This window comes from Myotis lucifugus, unplaced genomic scaffold (assembly GCF_000147115.1).
Source record: "Myotis lucifugus unplaced genomic scaffold, Myoluc2.0 scaffold_372, whole genome shotgun sequence".
In the NCBI taxonomy this organism is placed as follows: domain Eukaryota; kingdom Metazoa; phylum Chordata; class Mammalia; order Chiroptera; family Vespertilionidae; genus Myotis; species Myotis lucifugus.
Window position 1 is genome coordinate 407810 of NW_005871420.1, and position 26163 is coordinate 433972.

Consider the following 26163-nt stretch of genomic DNA (forward strand, 5'->3'; position numbering starts at 1 on the left):
CGCACTGTGGATCGAAATGAGTCAAGTCTGGGGGTCATTCTCCACATTCTTCCAGGCCCTTTCCGGGCCTGCTCTCCCTGGGCCTCTGGGGGGCTGTCCCCTGCTTGGAATAACTGAGGACAGGACGACAGAGGTGGGGACAGGCCCCTCACTGGGCTCAGAGGACCCCACGGCCCTCCTCCCTCTAGCCCCAGGTTCCTGATTGCTGGCACCTGGACCCCGGCCTTGTCCCTCCCTCATGCCTGTCCCATGGGAGGTGCCCGGGGTCAGTGTCTCCTCCGGCCCCGTCCTGAGCTGCCTCTGGTGGGATCCTGTCAGACACATCAGCAGCTCTGCTCAGTGTGTGTGTGACTCACGGGCCTTCTCTCTGAGCAAGGGACATGCTCACCGCTTTGTCTCCTAGGGCAGTGATGGTGAACCTATGACACGCGTGTCAGAGGTGACACTCGAACTCATTTTTTGGTTGATTTTTCTTTGTTAAATGGTATTTAAATATATAAAATAAATATCAAAAATATAAGTCTTTGTTTTACTATGGTTGCAAAGATCAAAAAATTTCTATATGTGACACGGCACCAGAGTTAAGTTAGGGTTTTTCAAAATGCTGACACGCCGAGATCAAAGGTTCGCCATTACTGTCCTAGTGACTTATTTATGTAAAACATCTATTCCAGTTGGCAACAGTTTTTACATTTTCTTCAAACAACTAAGAGGACCGTGTGTGTGTGTGTGTGTGTGTGTGTGAAAGAGAGAATGAGAGTGAGTGTATGTGTGTGTATATGTGTGTGAATTTGCCATCAAGAGAAAGCTTTTTTATTTGACGGCATAAAATTTAGAAATGCTAAGCAATAAGCAGTATCTCAGATAAAAAACAATAAGATAAAACTATAAAGCAGGAAAGAAATCTAAAGATTTCTAACCTATAAATTTAGGGCTAACCTACCCTATGATTTTTAGGACTAAACTATGAATTTAGGACTAAAGCAACGCAAATATTACGTAGTTTGAATGGAGTGTTGTCCTGTTTAAGTGTTTTGTTTTCATTGTTTTTAAAACCAACCAAACATTTTTTAGGTACATATTAAGTTACTTCTATAGATGTGTAATAATAGCCACAGCAAACAATCATGGCCATTGTTTAAATGTCCTTGTCAAACTCAGAGGACGGTTTAGGTCATGGTGGTCATTTAAATAAAAATACAACACGTCTAGTCTGTAATTCTAAAGTGTCTCCTGGGGATTTTGTGTCCAGGAGCATTATATTAACGGGTCTATATCTGCATGCACCACTGTGGAGCTGCAATGCTGTGTCTGCTGAGGGTGGTTGTGGCAGGAATGTAGTGAGAGCCAAACCGGAGAGAGGTCCGTCAGAGTCACTGGAGCAGAAACACAGGCCGGGCTGTGCCTGGTGGTGGGTGCTCAGGACCCAGCTGCCGGGGACGCTGAGTCACACCTGCAGGTGACCCCGGATTCCTGAGCTCTCCCCGCAGGACCCTCCTCCTTCCTGGGGGACCCATGACCCAGGGGAGCCTGGCCCTGCAGGGCCTCTGTGGGCGGCAGGGGGAGCAGCCGGAGCAGCAGGGCCACCTGGGGACGGCTGGGACTTGGACTTGACCTCGGCCAGCCTTTGCCTGTGGATCATTTTCTCTCCTCAGGTCCTGGAACTTCCTCTCTGTGACCTGGGCTGCCCTCAGCTCCTCTCTGCTGGCCTCGGCTCATTGTCATCGTAGAAGGGCTTCTTCCCAGCTGCTCCTTCCTGTCTCGGGCATCTCCCTGTGCACATCCAGAACCCCACTCATGGAGTTCCTGCTTCTCCAGAGGTTGAAGTTTCTCCTCCATCTCGAAGCTGCCATTTCTGCCTCAAACAGTTGTATCTGAAGTTGAGTCCCAGGATCTCCGTGTGCATCGGGCAGACGTGGGAGCTCCAGCTGCAGCCCTGGAATCTCATGGCTCAGGTGTGACTTTCCACGCGGCCAAGATGCTTCCTCGGTTCGCAGACTCCTTCCTTCATTTGCTTTTGCTCCCACACCGTCTGGCTGTTTCCCGATTTTCCTCGTGGGCACTTTGACAGCCCACAGTGACGCCAGCATCATGAGGGACGCCCTGGAGAGCAACTTCCGACCCATGGAGAGTGGATCCCCACCCCCTGCTCCCCTCTTTGGTGGGAATTCCAAGTCCCCATCACCCACGTGACCCTTTGTGCCTTTGATGGCCCCCGCCTTCGTTTCTCCTCCTCCTGCTCCTGGGTTTTCTGCTTCCATCCCGTCACTTCTCCTTGGCAGCTCTGGACTCTCTGGATAATGAGTGCTTTGGGTCAAATCACCATTGGGTTCTTCCGAGGTTGTTCCCCGTCAATCCCCGATGCGTCTGAGACGGGCTGTCCATCAGTCACGTGGGGACGTGGAGGAGGTTGGCTCTTTCGCCGTTTTCAGGAGGTCATCCGCGTCCCGGTGGCAACCTGCTCAGGTGTGTGTTCAGTGCCCACAAGTACAAGGTCTGTAACAGGAGAGGCCTGGCCTCTGCCCCAGGTGATCTGAGGGCGCCCTCGGCTTCTGCCATTGGCCCAACAGTCTCACATTTGGCACAGACTTCACGGCGGGCAGAACACCTTTCACCCGGCCCTTCGCACTTCCTGGAGTGTGTCATCTCTTTAGTATCGCAGACACCACCACCAGGGCGCCCACCGGGATCCCCCAGGGGAACGCAGGGAGTCTTAGGACGTTTCCCAGGCTCCCAGAAACCACCAGCAGCGCCCCCACAGGCGCTCCAGGATCACCTGGACGGCGGCAGGCCCTCCATGGCTGGCCGGGCTGTGCCACTGACTGCCAGGGGCCCATCGGAGTGTTCTGTCTCTAAGGTAACCAGGTGCTTAGCAACTAGGTGATCAGTTGGGCTGGGGGAGGGGAAGCTGGTAGGTCTAGAAAACAGTCCCGAACTTGGCTCTGAAATAGGACGGGGTTTCACCACTACAAGCCCAGGGGCAGGAGGAGAGCGCTGATCTCGGCCTGGAGACCCGCCACTCCTGGCCAGGGGTGGGGAACCTGTCTCCTGCCAAGGGCCATTTGGATATTTATAACATCATTCGGGGGCCATACCAAATTATCAACTTAAAAATGTGCCTGCTTTATTCGGTCAAACATTTAATTAACTCGCCCCTGATGCCTTGGCAGGGCCAGACCCAATGATTTCATGGGCCTTCTACAGCCCGCAGGCCCACCTGGCTCCCCAGCAGCCTGAGGGGTCAAAGCAGGGCCGGCCGCGCCCCTTTCTGTGCACAAGCCAGTCAGGGCAGACGTGGGCTGCTCCCCGGGTGAGGCCCAGGCCCCTGATCTAATGTTTCCTTCTGCTGCGGGTCGCCCAGTGCTGCCCACGAAGGCCCCCGGCTGTCCCTCCTCCGAGGCTCCCCCTCCTTGTGTGTGATCACTGCAGGCAGGCAGGGGCCCAGGACTCAAGGGGTCCCCACAGGTTTTAACTAAGGGGCCTGGATTCCAGCCTTAGCATCTCAGGAGGAACCCATGGAGGCTGGGGCCAGCAGGTTCCCTAAAGGGGGTGACTCTGCTCCCGGGTGACCCCTGACCTGGGTCCTTCGCAGGGTGCCCCTGCTGTCACCAGCCCACACCTCCCAGGTGGCCCCGGGAAGGGTCTCAGTCCATGGAGTCATCTTTACACGTGGCCTTGGGGAGGGGCGTGTCCTTCCTTTGGCTCAATTTGGCATCTTTCGTGTCATGAAACTCATGTCATTCCCCAGCACCTCTGTCCAGCCTTTAGTCTGTCCCCTGGGGCCTGTGTGACAGGATGTCCCAGTCTTTTTACCCGAGAGGAAAAGGAGCCAGCAGTCAGCGAGGCCAGTCTGGGGTCCCCAGGAGGGCAGGCGTCCCCCTGAGAGGAGAGAACAGGGGCTTGGTGGTGACGGGGGAGGTAGCTGTGGTCTGAAGTGAGAGTTGTTTTCTTTTTCTTTTTAATTAGACTTTATTTCTTAGAGCAATGTGAAGATGAAAGAAAAATAAGTCTCGCCCTAGCCAGTTTGGCTCAGTGGATAGAGTGTCGGCCTGTGGACTGAAGGGTTCCTGTTCGATTCCGGTCAAGGGCACATGCCTTGGTTGCAGGCTCTTCCCTGACCCTGGCCCTGGTCCTGGTGCAGGTGCATGCAGGAGGCAACCCATCGATGTTTCTCTCTGTCTTCTCTCTCTTCCACTCTCCCTAAAAATCAATAGAAAAAATATCCTCGGGTCAGGATTAACAAAAAATAGGGTCAGGATTAACAAAAAATAATAAAAAAATAATGAAGGAAAGAAAAATACATCTTCAGTGGAAAGTACAGAGCTCACCTGTGCCCCTGACATCCCACATGAAGAAGCCAGTGCTGTGGACACCTGGCTTGGCTGGGGTCCGGCCGCAGGGTCAGCAGATGACCCGATAGTGTACATCGTTGTCAACTACAGTCCCTTTACCTCCGGTTCCTACTTTGTGTTGAACATGCTGAGGTTTTTGACAAATGCGTGATGCCTCTACGCACCCCTGCAGTCCCAGGGAATAGCTCCCCTGCCCTAAAAGTCCCTCGCGCTCCAGCAAGCCCCTGGTCACTTTTCTTGCTCTCTACTCTGCGATGTCTGATGTTAACACAGCGACTCCAGCTTTTTAAAAATAGTGTCACATGGTGGCTCGTGTCCACCCCTCTACTCTTACCTCACTGTGCCTTATAGCTGAAGTGGTTTCTTAAAGGCAACACTCTAGCTGGGTCTTGTTTTTCAATCCACTCAGACAGTCTCTGTCTTTCAAGTAAGGTGTCTAGGCCATTGACATTTAAAGTGGTATTGAGATATTTGAATTCATACTGACCATATTCATTATGGTTTTCTCTTTGTGGCCTTTGTTCTGTTCATTTTATTTATGTGGTTGGAGTTGCACATTTTTATGTTTCTGTTTATCTCCTCTCTCAGCATGATCATCCTACTTCTCTTTAAACATGTTAGGAGTTGCTCTTGAGTTTGCCCGGTACCTTTTTGGGTGAGCCACACGCACTCGGTGACGGGTGTCCCCAGGGCCCGCTTTTGCTGATTTTGAGTTATTTCGTGTTGGGACATGAACCGTGTTCTTCCAGAATTCATACGTTGCCGCCTTAAAGCCCAGTAACTCAGTATGTCACCTTATTGACGGAGGCCCCATCTATAACATGGGCACAATAAAACCAACCTCCCAGGGTCCCAGGGGGATGACCGACGCCAGGGAGCCTTGCAAATGGTACCACATTTCACTGTTAGTAATGACGTCTCTGCATTTTGATGAATGTGATTCGGTGGAGGTGGCCCCCAAACATGGAGATGGACCACAGCTGACATTCCATTTTCTTTGCTTGTCGCCTCCTCACTGCGGTGTTCTATTCCCCAGTCAGAGCAGCCACGGGGGCCAGGGAGCTGCATTTCTGGCCCCATCCCATGCAAACACACATGTGCGTGCTGAGCCCTGCTTACATACATCAGAGCGTGTAGCCGCAGACACGGCCACGGCTGGCGGGGGCCGATGTGGCAATCCCGGGCTGCTCTGCCATCTGAACATGACTTTGGGAGTCGAGGCGGGGCCGTTACTCAGAGCACGTGGACAGAGGCCGCGTCAGTCCCAGTCACGGTGTCATCACACCAGCTCTGACCAAAAATGGTCTTTCCCCGCCGCGAGGTGCCAAGCAGCGTCACACGCGCGGACGCGGCCCCGCCAGGACTTACAGAAGTTCCACACAGGGGTTCCCCCCGGCCAGGCACGCCCTTCTGCTTGGCTCCTACAGAAAAGACAGATTAGCATCTGGCCCAGATGACGGGATTCTGCATCTGCTCAGAGAACAGGAGCTGGCGCCAGCTGCGAGGACTGCGTGTTCTTTGGGTGGGAGGTGTGTGGGTCATTTACAATGCAAACCCCGGGCTGGGCCAGAGGAGCCGGCAGCGTGGGGCAGCCCGGGGAGCAGATGCAGGAGCCAACACACGTGGTTATCTCGGCCAGAGAACCTCGGGGAACAGAGGCCTGGGGTGGAGTCGCGGTGGAGCCCCGTTTCTTCTCATGGAAAAGGCGCCACGACCCCACGGCCCCTATTTTCTCGGCAGCCCCCCTGCCGGACTGCGTGGCTCCTGCCTTCAATGGAGCCCTCAGGCCACCGACTTCCCAATCTGACACCAAGGGTTCATCACCCACCGCTCTCCAGCGACCCCACTTTAGGAAGGGGAAACTGAGGCACAGAGTTCGAGTCACCTGCCTGAGGCCACACACCAGCGCACGACAGTGATAACCCAGAGTCTGGCTCCGAAGCACAGAAAAGCCCCCTGCCCCCTGCCTGATGTTCCCCAAGCAGGTGGAAGAGGCTGCTCCCTCACCCTGCACCCCCTCCACCTCCACCTCCACCGCCTCCGCCCACTGCCTGCACCTCAGACACCCAACCAGCAGCCCCGTCAGGCCTGTTGTGAGGTCCACCCTGGGCCGTTCACAGGTGGCCTCAGGCCTATATGAGGGAGGACCAGGACATGGCGGGGGGAGCGGGGGAAGAGAGCTAAAGACAATTTAATTCTGCTTCTTCCGCACCACGTGGGAAAACTGGGGGACAGGCCACGGGCCCCTCACCGCATCCTTAGTTTTGAGTATATTAAGAAAAATGAATTTAAAGAATTGTGGTAAAAGATACATCTTATTCCAAGTTTAAAACATTTAGGGTTGGAGTGAAGATAAAAAAGGGCAGAGTGAAGGGTGTAGAGGACCCTGAGAGAACCCAGTTCCCCCACAGGAATGAAGTTCATCCCGCAGAACTGGACGATGCTTTTGGCTGCAAATTTTAAAAAATGCTTCATGACTGGCTGTGAAAAGACTGGAAGCATAGACGCTGGGTGAGCGAGGAAAATGGTCCTCCCACCCTCTCTGCTTCTGGAACCTTCCTCCAAGCGAGGTCTCCAGACAATGGGACCTCTGACAGCCCTTCCGCAGGGTGGGGGGGGGGTCCCCAGGCTCAGAGCAGTTTTTGTAACAATAGGACCACGTTTGGCTCTCTTGCTGGGTTGACATTTGCACTGATAGTGGAAAAACCGCCCGGACCTTGGCACTCACCTGTGCTGGCATCACTGCAAGCCTCACCTCCTTGAACTTGCAGGGAACTTGCAGTCTCCTTGACAATGTCTTACACGGAGCTGTACAAATTAAAGTTAAGAATAAGTGAATACGCATCTTCTAAATTTCCTGGTAATAAAATGAAAAGTGTACATATCCTTATGCTACTAGAGAATATAGTCAATAATACTATAATTATAAACTAGAGGCCTGGTGCACAAAATTCATGCACGGGGGGGTGGGGGTCCCTCAGCCCGGCCTGCACTCTCTCCAATCCAGGACATCCCTCTCAATCTGGGACCGCTGGCTTCTAATCGCTCACCTGCCTGCCTGCCTGATCATCACTAACCACTCTGCCTGCCTGCCTGATCACCTCTAACTGCCCTCCCCTGACGGCCTGATTGCCCCAATCGCCCTCCCCTGCTGGCTTGATCGCCCCTAACTGCTTCTGCCTTGGCCCCCACCACCATGGCTTTGTCTGGAAGGAGGACCGGATGACCGGAAGATGTCCGGTTGACCTGGTCTAATTAGCATATTACCCTTTTATTAGTATAGATAGTTACAAGACTTATTGGGGGGATCACTTTGTATGGTATATCAGTGTCTAACCACTAGGCTACACTTGCAACTACTATGTATAATATTGTATGTCAACTTGTATGGGGGGAAAATTAGAAAAAAGATGCTTTTATGTTTTAATATTTTAAATTTAATATATAAAGTAAATATTTATGCTATCTTCCAAAAAAATATTTGTTTGAGTTGTAAGCTAACTTAGCCACTTTATTCACAAACACCGTATTTATTGAAAGAACAACTTGACAAATTATGTTTATTCAGACTTGGGTATTTGACAAGTTTTTCCTCAAAAAATAAATGACATGGGTCTGTCACTTCAAAGAAAAGTTGGTGTTTGTTGCTGATGATAAAATTTGAGCTTTCAAGCAAAAATCTGAATTTTTTCAAAATTTCTGGCGGCCACTTTGAGCTTGACCGCTTCCCAGTGCTTTGCTGATGAAACTGGTGGTAACAGTAACGGATATGATTGCTTGATATTGTGTACGGACATGGGCCAACATGGTGAAGCAATATTTTCCATGTGACTGAGGCACGATGTTACCAAATCGCGCAGGGGTCAAAAGCCACGCAAAGTCCAGACAGGCCCGCGGGACTTGTCACAGCCACAGGGGACTTCATTGATATGGTTTCACTGCCAGCTGCCGTTTAAGTGGTTTGTCAGCTGTGGTGTCACAGAAAACAATACCCACCGTGATCTGAAAGTTACTACTCGCCCTCCCTCTTCCAGTTACGTGAGGCCTGAGGCCTGATTTTCTTCAAAGTGTCACAACAGACCGAAGGCCATGGTGTCAGAAACCAGACCTCTTCCATGAAATCAGACATCAGAGAGATCAGAAAGCAGGCAAAACGCCATTCTCAGAAAAATGGTTATTTTTCATAACAATGTTAATAGGTAATGTTATTTTATGTTAAAGCGGGTGAACTTCTAATATGGTGGACATGGATGACCAGTGTTGTGCTGGTCAATGTTTAACGCGCTGCTCCCTGGACCGGGGCGCCCTCCCTCATCTGCTGTGTGTGCTGACTTCACGGTGCAAATATTCTCATCCGACCAAGTTCAACCGACCAGCTGACGCAGACCCGGGAAGAGACAGTGCGTGCCCCCGGGAGCTGGCTCCCGCCGCCTCCGATGGAATCCGCCCAGGTTTTGTGACGTTCTCACTCATTCTGGAGAGTGGAGAGGAGCCCTGAGGACTTGGGAGAGGAGGTGTCCCGGGACCATCCCCCTCCTGTCTGGTGAAGGCACCCCAGCAACGCCAGGGGTCCCCAGGAGTCCCACCTCAGTTACAAAAGTCCTTGAACCTCAAAGCCTACTGTTCTTAAATGTGAACATCCCCAAATCCCTTCTGTGTCCCGCCAACCCCCTGGCAAAGATGGAGCCCGAATCTTCCTATTTTAGGTGTTTCTTAAATGAACTTTTCACTTTAAGGAACACTCCTTTGGGAATGCCTGCAGGGAGGGCTCCCAGCTGGGTCCAGCTTGGTCAGGATTTAGTAGGTGGTGGCCGCGTGTAAAATCCCTTAAATGGAGCTGTGACTCAAGGCCCGGGGGGTGGGGGGTGGGGTGGCGGGGGAGAGGGGGGCGCTGCTGAGTGAGCAGGGGCTGAGCGCCGCCTCCTCCCTCCGCCCTCCCTGCTGGGGTGGGGACGAAGAGGGACGACTCTAACGCGGAGTAGTTTATATAAACAAAATACTTTATTTGAGAAAGAAAACGGCCAAATTACAAAATCTTTATACTTATGTTCTGTTCGTCACCATGCCAGAGGATTCTAAGGGACTTCAGTTCCCACCACTGTTAGGTGGGACCGCCTGAAACTGCCAACTTGGTCGATGGAAACAACAACAGTCCAATATTGATTTCCTGTGGTCCGACTCCATAGAAAATGAGCCGACGGCTAACATTTGCTTTGGCAGCAACATGTCCCCAGTCACGTGTCTGTCGATGTTATAAACAGACGTCCGAGCGATAAACAGATCCCGCCTGAGAAACATCCTGTGTTTGAAGATGCTGGGGCCCGTCTCATGCTGGTCTGGAGGTGGCTCTGCCCTTCCCAGCGCGTCCTTCCAGCCGAGCGCACGGTCTCAGCACAGGGACGGGCCCAGGTGTCCTCTCACACTCTAGGGACACCTGTCCGGCTCTGCAACCCACCGGGCTGGCTCACGTACGGAGGCCAGGAAGACGCGCTGCCCAGGTGCTCCTTAGAAGCGGCTGAAAAGTCGCCATCGCCATCAAAACGTCTTCTCCACGTGACCCAGTCCCATGCTTCCCCTCCCGCCTCGCTCAGGCCCTGGGCCCCTGGGCATTCTGCATCCAAAATGTAAGAACAGAACAAAACGATGTCGCCGTGGCCGCCGAGCAGGAAGGAGCGGCGTGGTATCCAGACGGACAGCCCCAGACTCGCCGGTGAACAAGGATGGGACCCACACGCTCCATTCATGTCCGAGGTTTCACGAAGGTTCCCCTCCCCCCACCCTCAGCTCCGTACAGCATGTTTACATGGAGCCGAGATAAAAAATAAAGCTTTCTTACAAATTACTTTTTTTTTTCCAGTGAAATACTTTTACAGTAAAAATAGCTGCTACATAAATCCCTCCTGATCTCAGAAAAGGAGTTGCATATTTCCAAAAATAGTATTCTTATTTTCATCAGAGTCACGTGGGGCTTGGGAGTGGGGCGTGGGTGGAATGGCTGGTCAGGAGGGTTAGCTGCAGGAGAAACACACATGAACTAGGAAATAAGTTTTGTGTATCAACTGGCTTACAGGCATGCGTAGGAATGGGAAGCATATGCCGTCCGTCAAGAAAAATACTGCTTTATAGGTTTGACATTACAATCAAAAGGAGAAACCAGAGGCCAGAGGCGCCCCCAGATAATAATGTTAAGTTTCTTATAAAAATTCCCAAAATGAACAAAGTCCTTGCCAGCTAAGAGCCCAGGCAAAGCAAAAACACACACAAAAAAACAGGGATGACCCCTCTTAGACTTTTCGCCTGTAGGCACAGTAAATGCAAATAAAACACATTTTACAAATCCTCTTAGCCTGCCCGGGGCAGGTTCACGGTTTGCAAAATGCCGTAGGCGCTCTTGAAAAATGGAATACGGGTTGCATTCTTATTTCACATAGTCATAGAATTATTTTAAATTACAATATACAATTTCTGTTAAATAGAACTGTTAGAGGATTTCGACAACAATTATAAGATTACAATCCTATATACAAACCAACGTCTGAAATGGCACGGTCGTTTCCTCGCCCCTCCCGCCCTCTGAAACAAAGAGACCGCTTTCGTGTTCGTGGTTGCAAAACGGCCGAAGAAAATAAAATAAAAAAATGTGCGCGCCCGCGACACGATCGCTCCTCGGAGATGTCCACAGCCTCACGCAGCCGCCCCCTCGGCCATTCCACGCGGCCGCAGCCTAAATAGCGTTTTCCCGTCCGCGGGCTCCGGAAGCGACCCACCGCGCTGCTCTGGGCGAAGAGCTGCAGTTTCGGGTGAAATGAGGCCACTGCTTCTTGGCGACGTTCCTGGAGTGTGGGAGCGGCCTGGCAGGGCCCGGGGCAGTCGGTCAGGATGGCCCCGCTGGCGGACCCGGGCCTCAGTCCTCCGTGTCCGGCTGGACGCCCAGGATGGCGTGCAGTTCCTCGGGCGTGAAGCCCAGCAGGTTCTGCAGGTCGCACACGAAGCGGTACACGTAGCGCTTCCCCGACGTCTTGTGGATGATGTTCTTGTCGTAGTAGTAGCGCAAGCCCCGGCTCAGCTTCTCGTAGTTCATCTTGGGCTTGTTTTTCCTCTTGCCCCAGCGGCGGGCCACCTGCGGGGGAGACACGGGCGGAGAAGAGCTCAATTCCATTCCATCGGCAATTGCCCCGATGACGATATGACGCTGCCGCGTGCTCACTGGGGGAACTTGGCCGCTAAAGGACCCCTAAGGTCCCATCTGCCTTAGGATGCGAACCAGGGCTGTGCCCCTCAGCTGGCTCCCCGAGGACGAGGGGAGGGGCAGAGCGGAGTGTGGCACCCCCACCCACAGTGCCGCCTGGCACAGGGCTCCTGCAGCCTCTCACTCAGCACAACCTCCCAGAAACCAAGGGTTCCGAGTTGGGGGTCCTGAGGCAACAGACAAGCTGTGTTCCCCCCTCTGTCCCCCTGGTTCTTATTCCTGCCACCAGATGCTGAGTGGGGTTCTGAGCTGGGTGACATCAGCGATCCTCAACGCTTCTGCTTCCCAGGGGTGGGGAGGTGACAGGGCTACCAGTCAGACCCAGGGCTTCCCTAATGCTGCCCCCTGATGGGCAGGGGCTGGGCCTGCCCTCGGCTCTCTCCTCCTGACACGGCTGGGGCGGCTCTGCCCAGCTCAGCTGAGGGGCACAGAGCCCAGCCAGTGTGCACATGTGGGGGTACGAGGCTCCCTCCCCCCAACAGGAACAAGCAGCTTTCCCAAGGCATTTTCACACGGCCAGGAGACAGCCCCAGTTTACTGCTTGCGCCTCTGTATTCGACGACAGAGCAAGAGGGTCAGCGGAGCTGGACGCACTCCCGTATCGGGCCCACCAGGAGAGCTCGCCTGCGTGCCCGGACCCGTCCTTGTGTCCAGGGAGCTGAGTTTGTGAACCCAAAGGGGTGAGAGCAGGGTTGGGAGCCCAAGACCGATCCCCCGGGCTCGGGCCATACCTCATCGGGGTCAGCGAGCTTGAACTCCCATCCGTCGCCGGTCCAGCTGATGAACGACTGGCAGGATTTATCGGAGAGCAATTCCAGGAGAAACTGCCACAGCTGGATCGGTCCGCTTCCTGGGGAGAGGGCAGTCACAGGTTTGTATTGATTTTTAGAGGGAAAGAGGCAGAAACACTGATGAGAGAGAAACATGGACCGGCTGCCTCCTACACACCCCCTACTGGGATCGAGGCCAAAACCCGGGCATGTGCCCTGACCGGGAATCAAACCGGGGACGTCTTGGTTCAAGGGTCGATGTTCAACCCATGAGCCACACCCGAGCCAGGCCAGCTATGGGTTTTTACAGATTTAAAACACAGCAAGGCTCCAGCCGTCCCAATGAAACAGACAGGCTGCGGAACACGAGCCGGACCCTGGGTGCCGACGTGGTGGGGCCGCTCCAGGTGGCCGGGACAGTCCCGAATGCCAGTGGGATGAGGCTGGACCCCAAGTAGAATCCCTACGCCAGGAAAAGCGCTCACGGCCCTGGGTGCCTGGGTTTGGTCTTTTGGGGAAAAAATTCAAGGCCACGGACTCTTGGCATCAAAATTCCAAACCCTGTTCCTCCTGGAGTCACCACCTTCAGTGCTTGTTTCTAAGCTGGGCTGGGCCGGGCGGGCGACGGGGGCAGATAACCAGAGGACCACGTGGTGTTTGTGGAATCCTGTCCCTGGCTTCTGGCCACGTGACGGGTGGCCCAAATTGCTTCAACCAAGACTCAGTTTCCTCCAAGAGCCACTCGAGCACTGGGAAGTGGCCTCCACGGCCTCACCGGCCTCCCGGGTGCAGCCGCCTACGCTCTGCACAGGGCCCTTTCTCGGCCAGAATTTACAACCACTGCCTCGTGGAGAAGCGGCTCGGCCGCACCGTCTACAGACGAGGACCAAGACGTGCTCAGAGGCGGGGGGCCCTGCCCGGTCACACGCCCCCCCCCCCAGAGCTGCTCCCCAAGACGCAGAGGCCATCGGCAGCAAGGCGTGGCTGCTGGAACCCACGGAACTGGCTGCCTGTGTGCCCAGGGAGCTGTGTCACCGAGCGCATTTCCCCGTCTGTAAAATGGGTTAATACCCGCCCACGCTGGGCCGGCCTGATGACGCCCGACAACACGCCTTGCGGAACCCCACGGAGCAGGTAAGCAATACTAGAATGGAAAACACCCACACCAGGCCTGACCCCCGGGTGCTATTTCATCAGGCCCCGACCCCCAGGGATGAACACCACAGCCTCTCCCGCCCCCGTGGGCCCTGCCACACGTGTCCGTGGCTGATGTTTCAGGTGGCTGCGGATGCCTACACAGCCTTATTTTAACCCATCAGGGTTCGTAGTAGGTACTATTTAAATCCCCAGGGGCTCTATATATAGTCAAAGTACAGGGGGGGAAAGCTCATTTAAGGACACATGAAGCAATTAAATAAATTTTTAAAATATCCTGGTATTTTTGCTAAAATGCTGGAAATAATCTAGTTCCAAAAACAGCTTTAATATTTGTCCCTTGCCTAGAATAGCTCTTGCCCAAACTTTAAAAATAAGAGGGGTTTTAGGCGCAAGAAAAGGTAAACAGGCCTGTGTTATTTGAGGCTGGCTGGCTGCCCCTCCTGAACCAGTTTACATTCTTTGAAATTCCTGGAGTGGGTGAGTCAGAGCTGAAGGCTCCACAGCCCAGTGCCTTGGCCCTCCTCCTCCTCCTCCTCCTCCTCCCTGGGAAGCTGTGTGCCCTTCCATCCACACCACCGAGCAGCTGGCCGTTGTAAAACTCAGAGATACAGCTAAGATGTGGCTCAGCGACCAGGTGTCTGGATGCAGGGTTACCCCTCCCCCCGCTCCCGGGTCAAATGCGGGGTGCAGATCCAATGTGCTCAGACCAGAACCACCCTTGATAAACAAACACGGCTGAGCCGGGCGGGCACAGGGAGGGGACGGACACCCGGAGCCGCACACTCACCTGTGAAGCCGGCCAGTACGGCCGCAGGAATGACCGGTTTGCCCTGCTCGGCCGGGTCGCTCCTCTCCTGGATGTAGTCCTTGAAGGACATGGTGGGCTTGCTGAGGCCCAGGGCCTGGCTGCCGTCGTCCTCGCAGCTCTCGAAGGAGGGCACCCGCTGCTCCAGCAGCGACGACTGGCTGCTCCAGGACTGCAGCAGGGAGTCCGAGCCCTCGAAGCTGTCCCCGCCCTGATCGGGGGAGTCCCGGTCCCCGGGCTTCCCTGGAGACAGAAGCAGGCACACACTGACTCCTCCGGACAGGGACATGCCCGGCCCCACAGCTAATACATAACTGCAGGTTGTCTTGGACTCATTGGCGGCGTTGCTGCCAACCGCCCCCCCTTCAACGTGTCCCCTGCGGCAGGAGGCTCTTAAACGGAGGGCTGGTTCCTGGTAAGTGTACCACACAACTGCACCTCCTTCAACAACAGAGTCAATAGACCACCTGTAGCCGCACAGGGTGGAGTACTATACAGCGGTGAAAAAGGACAAAGGATGGCTACATCCAACAACATAGATGGATCTCAGGCACAATGATGAGTAAAAGACAAACACACATACACACAAACACAAAAACAAAAAAGCAAAAAGTGTGATTCTATTTATACCAAGGTCAAGAACAGGAAAAACTATGATGACAAAAGGACAATCAATGGTTTCCTCTTGGGGTGGGGATGCTACTGACGATTGGGAAAGGGTATGAGGGCCTCCTGGGATGCTGGAAACCTATCTCCCCTGGGTGGCTGTTACACAGGTGTGCACATGTGAAAATTCAGCCAGTTGGATAGCCTGAGATCTGTGCACGGTGTGTACACATCTCCGTAAAAAGAAATCTGTTCCGTTCCTACACTGTCTCCCAAAATATCCCACTGGGTGGAGGAATCTACTCCCAACAGCAGGACTGTGTGTTGTTGGTGCCACACCCTCCGGACCCAGACCACAGCCCGAAACAGGCCAGGAGGGTGCCTGCTGGGGGAACGGTCTGCGAGAAGGGCCTAAGGAGCCCAGGACACGGGTGCAGCAGCTCGGGTGGCCGTCTGACCCCGGCTCCCGCAGTCCAGCCACAGCCTGCTCCAAGGGACGCGTGGAAGCTCCTTACCGGAACCGCTGGCGATCAGGTTCAAGGTGCTGCCGGCGAAATCCTGCCCGACAGAGCAGTAGCCGACGCCGACCGTGCTGAGCTGGGCCTTGGGGAACATCGGGAACTCCTGCTCGGAACTGAGGGCGCCGGGCGGGCACATGCTGTCCAGGAGACTGCCTTTGGGGTAGCTCTGCGCCTGCATTCCGTACGGCGCCTGCTCCATGCCAAAGCCTGCAACAGAACCATCGACGGCGGAGCTATTAGGCGACAGACAGTCAGTGATCGTCAGAGACCCTCCACCCTTCCAGCCAACCGCACACGAGCAGTTCTGCAGGCCCGGCCTCTGCAAGCCCTCTGTGGACATGGGCTTGGATGGGCAGGCTTACTGGCCCTTTTCCAAAACGCCCGCTGCCTCTGGGCCCTGGGCGCCAGCCTCGGCGTTAATGTTTCGGTGGCTCTCGTCCAACAAGTGCTTTCCGTGACCCGCAGGACGACAAGGGTCACTGGCTTTCAACTTCCAAGGACACTAAGGCTCAGACTAAGTGACAGGCCCCCGTTATGTGACTCCTAAGGGGCGTCTCCAGCCCTGTCTGTCCCCGGCTGTAACCTACACTCACTGTGTCAGCGACCAGAGGGAGAACCGGAATTCCCCGACTCCTCTTTCAGCTCCCAAGTTCTAAGCAAATTTGGTATCGCTTCCCACACACTCCCTGCGCCGGCCCAGCCACCTCTCCTCTCTTGTACTAGATGGGACCCCCGCAACCCGCTCCCTGCATTCTGCCCCCCGCTCTGTGCGTGGCCTGGACCAGGGGGCCACCAGGCAATGATACATTTTCTGGTAGCCACGTTAAAAAAGGAAAAAACAAAACACAAAAAAAACAAAGGAAACATGAGAACTTTAAAAATTATACTCGAGCCTAAGGATATCAATGGGTAATCGATATCTTTATAAGTAGGAGGAGATATTTTACATTCTTTGTTTCTTACTGAGGCTCACAGATCTGGTGGGCACTACACTCCTATCACACATCTCCGTGTGGGCCAGCCCCATTGCGAGCACCCAGCAGCTCGAGAGCCATGTGGCCACCATATGGACCAGCGCAGGTCTAGATAGTTCGCAGGTCTAGACAGTTCGGACCGTCCATGAACTAACAGGAGGACTTCAGGACCTGAAGGGCAGAATCCAGACTGACCTAATGAATTGCTGTTGATCCAATGGGGAACTGAGTTGAGGTGAGAATTTTCTTCATACTGATCTTCTGCCTTTTCTTGGTTCTCTGGAAGAACAGACACAGGAGAGATAAGATTGCAAATGGAGGTTAAAACGACACAAGCAGCCTGGCCGCTGCTGTTCAGTGATTAGAGCACCAGCCAGGGCACAGAAGGGTTGTGGGTTCAATTCCTGCTCAAGGGCACATGCGTGGGTGGTAGATTCAATCCTCAGCCCCGGTCGGGGCACACTTGGGAGGCAACCAATCAATGTGTCTCTCACACATCAATGTTTCTCTCTCTCTCTCTCTCTCTCCCATTCCCTCCCTCCCTTCCACTTTCTTTAAAAAAAATCAATGGAAAAAATATCCTCAGGTGAAGATTAAAAACAAAAAACACACACAAAACAACACAAGAAAAAAAAGCGACTTCCTAAATTACCGCTCTCGGGTCATTTCAGGATAAGTCAACGCATTTAGTGGCTCACATTTAACCTGACGGTGTCCCAAGCCATGACACCTTTTACAAACTCGAGGCGGCGACACACTTTTTAGTAAGTAGAGTGAGTGTCCCGACATGAATGCCATCTGGGCAAAGTTAAATTTCCCACCGCACAATTTGAAAGACCTGGATGGTGTGTCAATGAGCAGGGCGATATCGGTGAGGTGCCCCCGGCACCCGAGGCTGGGGATGGAGCAGCCGAGTCGGGCAGGCTCCGTCCCTGCCTCCGGGAGGCTGTGGCCGTTGGCTCAGACCCTGGAAGCTCCCCAGGGTGCAGTGAACAGCTACACAGAGAGGGCCACGCGGGGACACACGTGCCCGTGAACTTTGAAAGGGAAAAGGTTTGCGGTTCTGTATGCCTGCTCCCTGCAAACACACGTAACCACACACACACCCACACACCCGTAAACCCAGACCCACAGCCTCACACCCAGTAGTGGCGAAACAGGCCCAACTTGCCCACCAACAGACCCTCCCCAGAACCTTGCCAGGCCAGTCTTGCCCAAGGTCAGGGGGATGTCGGGTCAGGCTCCCTGGCCTCAGGGGCCACACCAACAAGGGCTGGCGGCGGACTCCCACTGTCTCCGTGGGGTGCCGCGTCTCGTCTCTGACGGCGTTCATTTAAACCAGGACCAGTTTCCCGAACTCTACAAAGGGGCTGGTTTTCTTCAAGTTTTCACTGAAGGGGGCCTTGCTACGATGTCTTTCTTTTTTAACTCAATGTACTTTTAACACTGGTCGCAAGGTCTGAATCAAGACTTTCTCTCTATTGGATGACAGTTCTTGGCTGAGTGGCCAGTTTTTGTAGAACAGATCAGCATGGAGATATAGGTCATCCCTTCCACGTTTGTTTAAAAATAATAAAACCAAAAAAAATTCTTTGTTGGAATCCATTGGGACTTGGGGGAATTCCCGGTAAAATCCACGGGGCTTGTCTGAGTAAAGGTCCCGGTCGTGGGGACTGAGCTACTTGCTTCGGTTCTGTAAGGGGAGCCACCCCACAGGGGGAATGTCTGTGGCCTCTAAGTCTGCGACAACACGTCCTCCCTCACCAATGCCGCCAGCGCCCGCCAACAGGTCAGTGACTAAGGCTATGGCCTTGGGGCTCTGCTCGGTGCCACACACACACACTTACGTGGATTCAGATCTGTAGTCACTGCACGTGTGACTCACTCCAGTGGCATTTTCAGGCCACCGACCCCATGAGAAACGCTGACCCTCGCTGCACGCTCTCCCCTCCCACGCCGGTACCTTTGATCATCTGCTCCAGATGCTCCCAGAGAATGTCGCCCACGAAGTCCGGCGCCAGCTCCAGGAAACGCTCCTTGCCCAGGTTGCACAACACCTGGCCGTTCATGCCGAACCTCTGCAGGTTCACGTTCACCAGGCTGAACTCGTTGGTGGCCCAGAGCAGCCACTGGCACACCTGCTGCTCCGTCCACAGCCAGGGGTCTAAAACGGGGAGGAAGACGGAACTCAGAGGGGGGAGTGGAGGGAGGCGGTGAGACCAGAGAAATCGCTCCTGCTTTTCCCACCACGTCCACGCGGGCACCCGAGACCAGCGACGTGAGCGAGACCCCCGGGGTGAACTCTAAGACGTGGACAACGGTGTCCCACTGACGGGGTTGAAGTAAAAACCAGCGCGGCTTCCCCATGTCTCTGCCAGGCTTTGGGAGCCGCCTCTCACACGAGCTTAAAATACAACCCGTCTCGCGCCATGGCAGCCCAGCTCGCCCGCCCGCCCGCCCGCACGGCGCAGACCCCGACGGCAGCTCGACAGAGGCACTTACTCTTGGGGATGCCCAGCCGGCGCTGCTCCTTCGTGAAGCCACTGAAGGTAGCTTTCAAGGCCTGACTCATCACAGCCTTGCTGCAGGGCGTCAACAGGGGCAGCTCACAGCTGGCCGAGTCTAGGGAGAAACCAGGGCGGACGTTAGGATTTCAAGCTGGCGGCCGCGGAGGAGAATTTAGGGGAGGAATCGTAGCTTTTAGAAAAGAACCATTTGGATCTCAAACCTTGACATCATTTCCTTAAAAGAGGATACATAGGACCCCCAAACTTTTTTTTCGAGTGACATTAAAAAATATACATCCCATAACTTCACTTATTAAAATAAAACCACTCAAGTTTTATCTTATGACCCAATACTTCATACAGCAGCTTATGTCTAGATGAAATGTCTATCTGACTATTTTTAGACCATCATAGAAAAGTGCATGATCTTGAGGCCAAAGGCTCAAGGGCTTGTAAATACATAATCTGGAAGTCGATTCCATTAAAACCCAGCCACAGGCAGAGGCCCTGCGCCCCGTGACATTGGCACACTTTGCACTTTTATTAAGAAACAGTCTTCTCTGGGTTCCCTCGGCAATTCCAGGAATGATAAATGACCGTCACGTGACGACATGCTGACGCAAGCACACCTGCTTTAATTAATTTTCTGGGCTGTATTTTCTAGCACCTACTTCATGTGACAACGTCACGTCTGGAATGTCTCCAACTAATAACTATCCCAGTCACGGCAGAGGCACCGGCCGGCATGCCGGTCAGTCCTCCAGGGAGAATCAATGACACGAAGGAGCACAGAAGTCAGTGCAGATGGGGATGACCAGCAAGAGCCACCTGTGGCCCCAAACCCCAGGGGAGGGTCTAGCTGTGAACCCAGAAGGAAAGCTGAGCTGCATTTGACTGCGGCCTGGTCTGCTTTGGAGTGGCCCCGGGAAGCCGCGGGGGTGACACCCCCCTGGTGGAAACCCGGGGAGCCCCCTGCAGTGTGCCAAGGGCAGGACATTTGCTCTCCCCGGGGTGCGTCTGGCAGGGAAGACACCAGAATCCTCACACTCAGCAAAAGGGAAAACGGCCCTGCCCCAGGTCCAGAGCCTCCATCCGACTTCACGCCAGAGACTCAAGACTCGGACACTCATGGCTCATCCGCTGTCCTCTCCCTTCCCCGCGTTACTCTGGGCCGTCGCACACGACGGCCGGTCTGGGCAGCAGGTTACCGTGAGAGATGGAATCCAAGCCGGTGGGCACTTCCTGGAGCGCTTGCTTTTCATTCAGGGAGGGGAAAATGGCAAACAGGGACCCGTCGAAAGTGTCGAAGGCCGGCTGGCGCTGCAGAAGGGACAGCAAGAAAACGGGACATATAATACTTACTTGCTGAGTTACCTGATTTCAACGCGGTCCGTGGGTCATCGGACCCCGCGCCCGGATCAAACCGGCCACTGTGAGGCCACACCTGGAGCGGACCCGCCGTACCCAGACGTCTCGGACGGCCCAGGTGACCAAAAGGTCATTTAATCCCCCTCACACAGAGGCAGAATGACCGGGAGTTTATTTCTAAGGGCCTAAGCCACTGAAATTCATAAATGAAGGCAAGACACCCAGAAACGCTAGGATCCCAGAAGAACAGTGCGGGGCGGGGCCTCAGAGCCCACCTGCTCCAGCACCTGCCTTTTTGTGACATCATCGGAGAGAAATGCCATCAGGCCCCGTGTCTAAGGGAAATGAGCCTGGCAAGGCCCGCAGTGAAAACCAAAGGCAAACGATGGACTGAACACGGAAAATCAAACAATGAAGATCCGCGGAAGCACTCATTTTGAAATGTTTACAATGAAACACTGTCACTGACACGAGGTGCTTTTTCCCCTCAACAATCCCAATGGCGCAGAAAAGAGCGAAACACGCGGAAGTTCCCGCAGGTCCACTGTTCTAAACGTAACGCGCGTTAAAAAGAACTTCCCTGCCCCACACTCCTCGAGGGGGAAAGATTCCAAAGGAATCGGGTTTAAAGTTAAACTCCCTACAGTGGAGGGGGAAGGAGAGGAGAGAGGCACCGAGAAAACTGCACACTGTCCATTTCTGACCCTCTCGTCTCAGATGTATCCAAGAAATAGCCTTTCATATGAAGACTCGTTAATAAGTAACAGATAAGGCCTTGATTCATCATTGCCCAACCAGTCAAGGAAAAAATGTGAAGAAAGAGTCTACTTTTCCAACAGGGGCTGGAACTCCCATGTTGCGTGTCATGTGATGACACATGTGTTGAGTCACCAATAAGAAAATGTGTGACACATTTACAAATAAAATCAGTTGGTGTGCTTTCGTTTTAGAAATGCAGAACAATGGATGACACATTACCCCAGTGGGCGGGCAGAGGTTGGAGCTGGCCCCAGACACTCAGTGGAGCCCAGTCCCCCCAAAACCCAAGGCTGTGAAGTCCAACAGATGTCCCAAGACATCGAGGGCACAACCCATCATCTAGTCCAGTGGTCGGCAAACTGCGGCTCGCGAGCCACATGTGGCTCTTTGGCCCCTTGAGTGTGGCTCTTCCACAAAATACTGGCTCCTCCACAAAATACCGACTTCTGCGCATGGGCCATGAAGTTTCAATCGCACTGTACGTCACGTGGTATGTTGTGGAAGAGCCACCCTCAAGGGGCCAAAGAGCCGCATGTGGCTCGCGAGCCTCGGTTTGCCGACCATGGTTCTAGTAGATGAACAAACTTCTTTATCATTTGGGACTAACTGTGCGTAAAATAGCCAATCGACTTTTAAAACCCCCACTAGCTCCGCCCAGGTGACTAAGAAATGCCTTCGCTTCACTGACAGCAAGTTCTTTTTTTTTAAAACGAGGAAGTTCAAAGACAACATAAGTTCACGCTGCCTCTTTCAACACCTCAATCCGGTGACTGCTTCTCCAATCCCAGGAGTCGCAGGGACACCATCAAAGTCTTTGAATTTACAGGGAAGTTTCTTTTCTGGGGCTGGGCCTTGCAGCTTGGTGCCATCACAGCTTGTCCACGTCCGGCTGCTCTGAAAACCTCTGACCACACGGGCAAGGAGCGCCCACCTGAAGTGGAGGGATGGCCGCCCTAATTCTCCAGAGAGGCCCGAGCCCAGTGTTGGCTCTTTGGGTTCCACAGACAGACAACCTCCCAGCGACCTACAGAGCAACACGGGACCTGCCAGAGACACCCATTTGTACAAAGCCCTGAGCTCAGAGGAGGCCAATCGAAAACCACTGCTCCCGAGATGTGTTTACTCACAAAACCAACAGCAGTCAGGCCCTGCTCTCACGGACGGAGAAGCCGACAGGGAATTACCCGCTGTGCTGCCACAGCACGTTCCCAAGAGGAATTAGATAGAAGCCCAGGAAATGTGCTTGCTGGGCAGCAGAGGCGGCGTTCATCCTTAATCTGTTTCTTGGCTCACAGATACAGGCTGTCCTGTGGGCTCGGCCGCCTCAAGGAAGCAGCCTTCCCCTCGTCCCGGGAAACCGGCTCCAGCTCCGTTCCACGGAGAACCACAGGCTTATCCACCGGGCCGGAGTCTCAGAAACAAACTACCAAGGCCTCACCTTCTACAAAATAAACGAGTTCCACTCTTGGAGGACAAGTAGAGCAAGCATCAGGATGCCCATTTTACAGGTTAGAAAACTGAGGCCCAGAGAGAGTCAGCAAACGGTCCAGAGTCACACAGCCAGTAAGTGAAAAGCTGGGGCTTAGAACGGGTCTTCTGGGGCCCCACCCATCATTTGTTTTTTTTCTTTTCTCCTAGAGATTGAGATTTCCAAATTAAAAAAAACAAAAACCCAACTTTTAGTAAGACTTGCTCACTCACCTTGAGTGTCCCCCTGTAACTGTTAGACACAGGGGCCACCTGGTCCATGTTCTTGATTCCAAAGTCATTCATCTTTAAAAAAAAGAGGAAGAGGAGGATAGTCAGAGGCAAGGGCTCCTTTTTTGAGGTGTCTTCACTAGCTGCAGCCCCCCTCCCCACTCCCCCGTCATAAAATCATTCAGTAACATCGTTCAGAACCGAATGCCAGGGATTCTGATTTAAAAGGCCCTTCTCACAAAGGCTATGCCATTTCTGTCGCTCAATAATAATGCTGATTCCCACCGAATTCCACTTAGAGATGAGGCACACCGATAAAGGCACTTTCCGGCTGGCTGCTCAGAGCCTCCCAAGGCAGCCTGTGTCCCTCCACGGGAGGGGCTGCTGTTCGAGGGGGAGGGGGGGGAGGGGGAGCCAGAGGGATGCTAGGGAACCAGGGCTACCTCCTGTCTGCCAGAGGGGGATCCTCAGGGTTGGGAATCCTCAAGGAAAGCATGCTGGGTGGGGCCAGAAGGCCCCATCCTCTCATTGGAGGAAGCTATGGCCCAGGAAGATCAAAGGGAGACCCATGGCTTCAGACCAAACCCTCTCTCATGGTCCCACTTCCTCCCCAGATCCTCTGGGTCCCAGGTCCTCCCTCCCGTGTTAAATACACAGCTCCAAACACGTTAGCTCTGTGAGTCGCTCAGCTGTGCCCTCCCTCAGAGGAGATTCTAAGCGCAGACCTGCCTTACTTGCCCTGATAGCATCTGGGCTTATGCTAGACCTGCGCTGCCCAGAGTGGTGGCCACGGGCCACGTGTGGCGGCCGGGCGCCTGGCACATGGCTGATCCGGCCTGAGATGAGCTCTGCATGTAAAATACACATGCAGGTTTCAAAGATCTCACAGAAAAAAGTAAACCATCTCAGTAATAATGTTAGGTTTACTGCATGTGTATGTAACAGCTTGCATATACTCGGCGAATGGGAATCTACTGAAATTAACTTCACCTATTTTATATATTTAACGTGACTATGACAGCATTTATATAGCTACTTATGTGACTTGGAACTGAACCCTGCTGAGATAGGCCGAGAACTTATTTGGGGCCCTAAAATGGAATTGGTTGCTTATATATTAGTAAGTGAGAAGGGTACATAGATAATGCCACCAGGATGCTGGAGAAAAAAACCCAGAGAAATGAAAATGAAAATTCATTTTCAAATAAGCTGGGTTAGCATAGCTGATCGTAACCTTTACCCTACTGGCTTTCTGGCCGCGGAACTGAAGGCTTACCAGGCAGCTTTAGGGGTTGGCTAATTGCACCCTCCCGCCCCGCCCCATCTCCACTGGGTGTTCCCGCCTGTTACAACTAGGACCTTCGAGTAATTAAAATATTGCTTAAAATATTGCGCAATTGATAGCACTTACTGGAGGTGGCAAATAGCATATTTTCCCCTAATTGGTTTCTTTGTGCTTTCTTGTTTTTCCTTTATGACCAATGTTATAGCTAAACCAGACCTCCCAACGACTCCAAAACACACACACACACACACACACACACACACACACACACACACACACCTCTCTCTCCTGGCTGGAAAGGCAGCGTGGGAGGTGAGTGTCTGCTTCAGGGGAGGCCAGAGGCACTGCCCAGGGCTGTTAAACCCTCCAGTGCCGGTAATTATGGGGGGGCGGTAATTATCCTGGGGGGCCAGAGGAGCCTGGAGCACTGGGAATAATAATAGCACTGTGGGGGGAGGGCCGGGGTGGGGAGGGGCTGTCCTGGATCAAACTCGGCCACATTTGCTCAACCTCCACTTGGTGAGCCGTGTCACCCACATGCACTCAGGAATCAATATTCATGCGACGGTGGCTGCACTGACAAGACTCCTCCTCGCTCAGGGCTGGGCCTGACCTCCCGGAGGGTGGCTGTGACACAGTGCGGCCCAGAGACCTCCGGGAACTTGCCCAGGATCACACAGCTCCGGTGGGGGCTCCTCAGGGGCGCAGTGCGGACCACATGGCAGCGGAGAGTGGCCCTCAGTCCTGAGCGCCTCCATGTGCCAGGATAGCCCACCACGTCCTACAGGTCGGACAGCACACAGAGGTCATGAGACCGGGCCCCTGCGTGCTACTCTTTAAGGTGAAAGGCTCCTTAATTCAGAGCTTTCTGTCATTGATCTGAATGTTAACCTGTTGATTACAGACACAAGCCTCAAGCAGAAGACCAAACTGCCGATGACCCACCCAGGCCGACTCCTTTTCCGCGGCCGGTGCGCAGAGGCTTGGTGACTTGGAGAATGGAGAATAAGTTCCCACCTTCACTGAGACGGACAGAGAATGGATGTGGAAGGGGGGGCGATGGAAAGCCGGGCGGGGGTTTTTGTGTACAAATACTTGCGGGAAAAGGCAGTCTACCCCGCCCACATGAAGAGCTGTAATTACTCCTTACAGAACAGAATTCTTTTGTTGTCCGGCTTTTAATTTGTTTTGTAAGAACCATGCAGAATCAAAGTGGATTCAGGCAGACACAGAACTAATCAAATTTAAGTTCACTTCTTCTACTCAACATGGCTCCTTAAGGTGGCAGACAGGCCACGAGTCCTTTCCATATAAATCAATTTCAAGTGTGGGTCCCTTTGGTGTTGCCCTTTGGATCGCTGCTTGGGGGGGGGGGGGGAGAGAAAGAGAAGAGAGAGAGAGAGAGAAAGGGAGGGAGGGAGAAAATGGGAAAAAGAGGCAGAAATGTAAGTGCTGAGGATGGTTAAATTTTTAAAACAAGCAGAACTTGCCTGACAACCGTACCCTTCTTGGAACAAGCGATCACTTATGTGAGATCAGACCACAGGTGTGTATTCAGGCAAATATGGAAAGAAAAAGAAAGGAGCACCCCCCCCTCCCAACAATGTACTTTTTGAAGGTTGGTGCGCTTTTTCCTTTGAAAGTTATCACTTTAGCGAGAGGAATGACTAATCCCAACGATGAGTGTTTGCTATTCCCTGCAGGACCCACGGTGCTAGCATTTACTGTACTGTGATATTACTCAGAATTTTAATAAACCTTAACTTGGAGATTTATCTGCCTGATGGGTGGCGGTGTGGGCAGGCAGATGGTGCACAGGCGCTGCCATTGTCCGGAACACACATCATCTCTTAGTGGTGAATGACAATAAATTACCCTTATCTCCAAGGGGGACTGCTCACTGCTTCACTTTCTAATAAGGAGCGCGTCCACTATTTTAGTGGTACCTTGAAACTGAATACAGGCCAATATAAAAAGTGCCTTATGCGTAAAAAACAACAACACACAAAACAACCCTCAAATGCACAAGCGCTCGCTGATACCTGCATTAAAAATACTTTAACATCGAGAAAATAAAGACAGCCCTGCGCACCCATGTCCCCACTTCCCAC

At 53.3% G+C, this 26163-nt stretch overlaps 1 protein-coding gene and 1 long non-coding RNA gene across 13 annotated transcripts; one reads left to right on the plus strand and one right to left on the minus strand.

The window, feature by feature from the left end:
- Window positions 1-9334: 9334 nt before the first annotated feature.
- On the minus strand, window positions 9335-26138 carry ETS2 (ETS proto-oncogene 2, transcription factor). Of its 12 annotated transcripts, none has more exons than XM_006101539.3 (10): window positions 25203-26138; window positions 22771-22842; window positions 20151-20262; window positions 18938-19057; window positions 18399-18599; window positions 16631-16714; window positions 15456-15668; window positions 14317-14577; window positions 12333-12451; window positions 9335-11472 (listed from the first exon to the last, which is right to left on the minus strand). In XM_006101539.3, the coding sequence occupies exons 1-10, from the start codon at window positions 25251-25253 to the stop codon at window positions 11257-11259; spliced, it is 1449 nt and encodes a 482-aa protein (XP_006101601.2). In that variant the 5' UTR covers window positions 25254-26138; the 3' UTR covers window positions 9335-11256. The 12 variants fall into 12 exon arrangements, with proteins under 12 accessions (XP_006101601.2, XP_014322439.1, XP_014322438.1 ...); XM_014466953.2 differs by lacking the exon at window positions 25203-26138 and adding an exon at window positions 24998-25015; XM_014466952.2 differs by lacking the exon at window positions 25203-26138 and adding an exon at window positions 24719-24737.
- LOC106699316 lies at window positions 24354-25228 on the plus strand. The gene is made up of 2 exons (XR_001350846.2): window positions 24354-24839; window positions 24957-25228. It is a non-coding gene; the product is annotated as an uncharacterized LOC106699316 (long non-coding RNA).
- Window positions 26139-26163: the final 25 nt, after the last annotated feature.